The sequence below is a fragment of the Moschus berezovskii genome, chromosome 15 (assembly GCF_049115385.1).
Source record: "Moschus berezovskii isolate FMDL1 chromosome 15, NW_MosBer_1.0, whole genome shotgun sequence".
In the NCBI taxonomy this organism is placed as follows: domain Eukaryota; kingdom Metazoa; phylum Chordata; class Mammalia; order Artiodactyla; family Moschidae; genus Moschus; species Moschus berezovskii.
Genome location: NC_142474.1, coordinates 52,194,764 through 52,201,676, shown reverse-complemented (window position 1 = coordinate 52,201,676; position 6,913 = coordinate 52,194,764). Strand labels below are relative to the sequence as shown.

Sequence of the window (6,913 nt, the reverse complement as noted above, 5' to 3'; positions counted from 1 at the left end):
TAACAGACTGTTTCCAAATAGGAAAAGGAGTACGTCAAGGTTGTATATTGTCACCCTGCTTATTTAACTTGTATGCAGAGTACATCATGAGGAACGCTGGGCTGGAAGAAGCACAAGCTGGAATCAAGATTGCTGGGAGAAATATCAATAACCTCAGATATGCAGATGACACCACCCTTATGGCAGAAAGTGAAGAGGAACTCAAAAGCCTCTTGATGAAAGTGAAAGAGGAGAGTGAAAAGGTTGGCTTGAAGCTCAACATTCAGAAAACAAAGATCATGACACATCTGGTCCCATCACTTCATGGGAAATAGATGGGAAAACAGTGGAAACAGTGTCAGGCTTTATTATTTGGGGCTCCAAAATCACTGCAGATGCTGATTGCAGCCATGAAATTAAACGACGCTTACTCCCTGGTAGGAAAGTTATGACCAACCTAGAAAGTATATTAAAAAGCAGAGACATTACTTTGCCAACAAAGGTCCGTCTAGTCAAGGCTATGGTTTTTCCAGTGGTCATGTATGGATGTGAGAGAGTTGGAAATTTTTAGTCAGGTTCAGATGTGAGAGTTGGATCATAAAGAAGGCTGAGCACTGAAGAACTGATGGATGCTTTCGAACTGTAGTGCTGGAGAAGACTCTTGAGAGTCCCTTGAACTGCAAGGAGATCCACCCAATCCATCCTAAAGGAAATCAACCCTGAATGTTCATTGGAAGGACTGATACTGAAGCTGAAGCTCCAATACTTTGGCCAACTGATGGGAAGAGCTGACTCAAGGATTCAAGGCAAAAGGAGAAGGGAGTGGCAGAGGATGGAATGGTTAGACAGCATCACTGACTCCATGGACAGGAATTTGAGTAAACTCTGGGAGATTGTGGAGGATAGGGAAGCCTGGCATGCTACAGTCTATGGGTTGCAAAGAGTTGAATACAACTTAGTGACTGAACAATAATAGTTTTTTTATTTCTGTAAGGGAAGATATTATCTTGCAGAAACTGATAGCAGTGCAAAGGATTCTTGCCCACAACAATGCAAATAATTTTGTTCCACTAGAGAAACAATTCATTTCTACAATAAAAATATTAAAGATAATCTCGAACATTAGATTTACTCGACCCATAAGATATTAACCCTCTTTGAATCTATTAACAAATTCTAGCATTCTAAACCGACTATCTGTAACTATTTATTAATATCTGTCAGTCTCTATGTATCTATCTACCTGTCCATTTCTCTATTCTTCCAAGTTAAAGAAGGTTAGTAGGGGTGTCTCCGTACACTGTCCCCCTTTTTAATTTATTAAGTTGATGTTTCAACGTTTGATGGGCACGTTTAACAATACCTTGCCCTTGGGGGTTGTAAGGGATATCAGTTTTGTGTGCAATGCCAAAACGACTGCAGAAACTCTGGAAAGCTTTGCCAGTATATCCAGGTCCATTGTCAGTTTTTAAACAGCAGGGCATCCCCATAGTAGCAAAACAACGCAGGCAATGCTGAATGCAGTGACGGCTAGCTTCCCCAGATTGAAGGGAGGCTAAAAGGAAGCCAGAAAAGGTGTCAATAGTCACATGCACATATTTGAGTTTTCCAAAAGAGGGAATGTGCGTGACATCCATTTGCCACAGTGCATTGGGCAGTAGCCCACGGGGATTAACACCATAGGAAGGAACCACAAAGAATTGCGGACAGGTAGGGCAAGCTTTAACTATTTGCCGGGCAGCTTCTCAGCTGACACCAAACTGTAAACGTAAAGAATGACTATTTTGATGGTGAAGGGCATGAGAAGCTTGTGCAGCGGAAATGGGGGTAAGAGAATAAATGTTGTGTGTGGCTTGATCTGCGAGAGCGTTACCAGAAGCTAATGGTCTCGGCAGGTTAGTGTGCGCTCGAATGTGACCAAAGAAACATGGCGACGTTCGGGCTTGAAGAAGTTGCTGAATATGAGAAAATAAAGCATAGATAGAAGATTTAACGGCTCCTATAAAAGGCACCGTCTCAAGGACCGTGAGAGCACGAACTACATAATGACTGTCAGAATAAAGATTAAGGCTGTGAGGAACTTGTTGCAAAGCACGGAGAACGGCAAAGAGTTCAACTTCCTGTGCTGATTGATAGGAAGTTTGACAGGAATATGGAATCCCATCAATAATAAGTCCAGCAACGCCATTTGAAGAGCCATCTGTAAAGACAGTAATTCCATCAGGAAGGGGCTTTTGGTGAACAATCTTAGGAAACAAAAAGGAATGAGTGCATGCAAATTGCAGCAATCTGTTAGGAGGATAATGTTGAATGATTTGTCCAGGATAATTGGCGAGCGCTAATCCCCAGTCGTCAGAGAACTGAAAGAGCCAGGACTGTTGTTCACAAGAAAAAGGAACACAAATAAAGGAAGGCTCTTGCCCGAGATACAGGGTAGATTCCGTTTGGCCTTTGGCAATAATTTTGGAAACAAGGACGTGGTAGGGTGTCAAAACACGGGAAGGAGATGATGGAAGATGGATCCAGCGCAGAGGGGTGTCCTGAAAAAGAACTCCAGTAGGAGAGTGAGAGGAGGGCAAGACATATAGTCCCCAGGGTTTCTGATAATCACAATACCCAGATTGCTGTTGGGAAATGGCAGTTTCCACCAGCTGGAGTGCCTGTTCCCCTTCTGGTGTCAAGGTCCTGGGGGAGGAAGGATGAGGATCACCTTTAAGAATGTTAAATAAGGGCTGTAATTGTCCTGTTGTTAAGCGCAGCTGAGGGCGGAGCCAATTGATGTCACCAAGAAGCTTTTGAAAATCATTAAGAGTAACTAAATTATCTCTAGACAGCTTAACAGGTTGGGTATAGAAACTGGTTTGTTCTAGGTGAAATCCTAGATAAGAAAAGGGGGGAAAGGTTTGTACCTTTTCCTTAGCAATACAAAGTCCAGCGTTAGTAAGGGAGACTTCAAGGGAGCCGTATGCAGCAAGCAACCTGGTCTCATTGCTGTGGGCAAGAAGAATATCATCCATATAGTGCAGTATATATACATCAGGGAAAGAAGTTCGTGTGGTAGAAAGAGCAGCAGCAACGAATTTTTGACAAAGTGCTGGGCTATTAGCCATGCCCTGTGGCAGTACTTTCCAGTGATATCGAGCCATCGGCTGAGCAAAGTTAGTAGAGGGTACACTGAAGGCAAAGCGAAGACAATCCTGAGGAGCAAGAGGGATAGTGTAAAAACAATCTTTTAGATCTATAACTATGAGGTGGGCATGTCGTGGAATGGCCATGGGAGAAGGCAACCCTGGCTGCAAGGCTCCCATCAGTTCTATAGTGCTATTAACCCTTCGTAGGTCTTGAAGTAAACGCCATTTGCCAGATTTCTTTTTGATGACAAAAATGGGAGAATTCCAGGGCGAATTAGAAGGTTCAATATGTCCCAGCGCTAACTGTTCCTGCACCAGAAGCTGGGCAGTCGCAATTTTCTCGGCTGACAGGGGCCACTGATCCACCCACACAGGGTTAGGCGACTTCCAAGTTATTGGATCAGCGTGGGTTGCGGGATGTTCAATGGCCCCTATTAAAAATGGCCCAATCCTTTTCTGTCATTATTGGAACGCAATAAAAGGGGTTGCGGCATTCCTTGGCCGTGTTTTCCAAGCCCCAAAAAGGGAAGAAGCCCTTGATCAAAAAGCTGAGCCGCAACCTGAGGACTAGGGCTGTAGAGGTACACTCCCATGGATGTCATCACATCGCGCCCCCATAAATTAACAGGAATGTTAGGGAGAACATAGGGGCGCATTTCACCTTGATGGCCTTCACTATCTTCCCAGTGTAACAATTCAGAACTTTGTTCAGGGTTATTAGCTTGTCCTATACCTTGCAAGGTGGAAATAGCCGCATGTTTTGCCCAGTTCTTTGGCCAATGTTTTTTGGCAATTACAGAGATATCAGCCCCAGTATCAAGAATTCCTACAAAACGTTTGCCATTGATTTTTAACATTAATTCTGGACGAGAGTTTTCAATTGATTTGAGCCAATAAGCATCAGAGGAACCAAAACCAGCAGTGTCGCGAGTGACACAATGAGCTTTTTCCGCGGGAACAATAGGGAGTAAAATTAATTGGGCAATTTTTTTTTTTTTTTTGCAGGACAGCAGCCAATGTAATACCCTGCATATACGAGGGCCCAATGTCAGCACAGATGCGAATATAATCAGAAAGTCCCCCCTTTTTTCGGTAGGGCCGGAGGGCTGCTTGGCAGGCAGAGTTGGCATTCTCATAAGCCAATTGCTTGGTTAGCACCATGCCCGCTTGCTCATCGGCCATCAATTTTCCTACTGCTTCTAATAATCGAGCAACAAAGTCTTGATATGGCTCATCTGGCCCCTGCCGAATTTTTGAGAGGTCCTCTGTTTTGTTGGCCGAACAGGGCAATTTTCTCCAAGCTTGACGAGCAGCATTGGATATTTGAGCATAAGCCCCAGGATGGTAATTTAATTGAGCATTAGTATTTAGATAAGGGCCCTCTCCAATTAACATTTCATAAGTAGTGGGAAGCCCTTGTCTCTGATTTGTTTCAGCTATAACTCCGCATTGTTCTGTGAATTCTGATTTCCATAATAGATAATCGCCACCCGTGAGACAAGCACGGGCAATCTGCTTCCAATCACTAGGAGGTAAATTTTGGCCCCCTAAATTTTCTACCATGGCTTGTGTAAAAGGTGCTGTGGGACCATACTGGGCGCATGCTACCTTTAATTCTTTCAGTTGTTTAAATGGCAATGGTTCATAATAGCGTTGATTAGCGTTTTCAAAAACAGGAAATGCCTTGGGATAGCCAGCAAGAGCTTCGCCCTCTTGCTGAGCTTGTTTAAGTGCTTGCTGGAGGGGGGATAGAAAAGAAGCATACGGGGGCGCAGAAGGAGAAGCAGACTTTTTTGGCCCTGACAAGGGGGCAGCAGCAGAATTATTAAGAAGTGGAGTATCTACATTGTCTTTAATAGTAGACAGCAGCTGTTTCATTAAACGTTCTAGTTCCTGGATACAGGTTTTCCCTTTCTCTTCCCCTGCTGCATCAGTCATAAGCAGCTCCCAATTCTCCTGATGATATTTAGCAGCTGCTTCTTCTAAAGTCTCTGTATCCTCAGGATCGAGGGGACTTTCCTGCAATGGCGGAATACTAGATTCCGGGGGAGGAGGATCATCCTGTATCTTATCTTTAAGCCTCGACTCCTCGCCATTGTCTAGGTCCAGGCAGTCCCGGATTAGGGACCACAGAGAAAAAGCATCCACAGGCATTTTTCCGGGCCCGTGCAAGGTGTAATGTGCCTGAATTTGCTTTCCCACCTTTTTCCAGGTTTCTAAATTAACTGTCCCCTCTTTAGGAAACCAAGGACATACTTCCTCTACAAATGCAAGAAATGTATGCAGCCGTGGAGTGGAAACACGAATGCCCCTGTCTTTCAGCATAATCTGCAGCATATGCACAAAGAATTGTCGGCTATTATTTTGTCCCATAGTTTATACTCTCGACAATAAGCCTTCCTACCCCTCAAACTTGTAACCTCAAACTTGCAATTTCACAAAATAAGCAAGACTCACGTGGTCCAGGTAGCGGCCAACAGTCGTCCGTCTTCGGGCCCCACGTTGGGCGCCAACTGCCCGTGCCTGCACGGACGATTCAACGTTCGACACGAATCGGCGTCTGTCGGCTTAGAAAAGGGGAGAGAGAAAAGATGGGGTCGAGAGGATTGCAGTGTATAACAGCAATACTTTATTATGTAGAGTGCCCCTTATATATGCAAGGACAAACAAGATCTTAGTCAGCACATCAGGAATGTATATCCCCATGGTTACAGAAAGAATTGTTCTTTTACACAATGACTTCTTCCCTCAGGCCGTCAGAGGCAAGGTAATAACAAATTTGTTTTTCTCTTAAACTTAAGCTACCGTGACCCTTCTCACCTGCCTCCATCCGCCTTAGCCCACGGTTAATGTTTATCCAACATGGTCAAAGGGGTGGCGGGACAGGGGGCAATTGCCTTTACAGGCTCCTTGAAACAAGGACTGCTCCCAGGGCAGGCGCCCGAGGCGCACCGCTCCCCACACCAAGTGTCTTTTGAACTAGTATTACTGGTTCCTTCATTAATTACTGAGTTGGTTAAAATCTTGGACATATGCTCATTTCTTATTTATGCATATGATGCACATTTTTAACATTTAAAAAACTTATTTTGGAGGCTGCAGTGCAACATTCATATGGACTCACCTGGAAGCCTGGTACAATGCACTGCTTGAAAAGTAAACCTCACAGGCTACATAAACCCAGGCTAATCTTGTCTTGGCTCCCAGAGTGACTAACAAAAAGCAGTAGAACTTGAACTTTGCTGACTCTCGATTTCCATAGGTTCTTTAATCCTCTCTACTCTTTGGGATTTTTTTGAGTATGCGTATGTTTGGCTTTGGTGCTAGTTCATGCAAAGCCACTAAGTCATTTCCACTTGGTTGCAGCCATAATGAGGGATTTGGTTTTATGGTCTTTCTGGTGATTCTAACCAGATGGATGATGCAGAGGTATGTGAGTTATGTTTTCAGTGTTTTGAAAATTACAGTCTGGCAGGGCACAGCAAGTAACAGCAGGGAGCTCCTTTGCACGAGCTCCTTTTTCAGATCCCGGTCCCTGTACAACTTGTGAAAGAAAATCAGAGTCTGACAGTAACATGGTAAAAAAGAGATTTTATTCATGGACGATTGCACAAGGAGATGAGAGACCTCACCATAGAACTGGGCTTAATTCTGAAGACAGCAAGGACAAATGGAGCTTTATAGCCAAGGAGGAGGGTGTGGGTTTGTGGATGGGAGCATACAGAGATGAAGCATCTGGGATAAAGGGAATTCTGGGTAAACTGACCTGACATTCTTACTGTGGGCAAACCAAGGTGATCAGA

General features: G+C 44.2%; 1 protein-coding gene across 1 annotated transcript; it reads right to left on the bottom strand.

The window, feature by feature from the left end:
• Positions 1-4,010: 4,010 nt before the first annotated feature.
• LOC129554644 (endogenous retrovirus group K member 10 Gag polyprotein-like) lies at positions 4,011-5,483 on the bottom strand. The gene has a single exon (XM_055423631.2). The coding sequence runs from the start codon at positions 5,481-5,483 to the stop codon at positions 4,011-4,013; it is 1,473 nt and encodes a 490-aa protein (XP_055279606.2).
• Between the last annotated feature and the right edge of the window lie 1,430 nt (positions 5,484-6,913).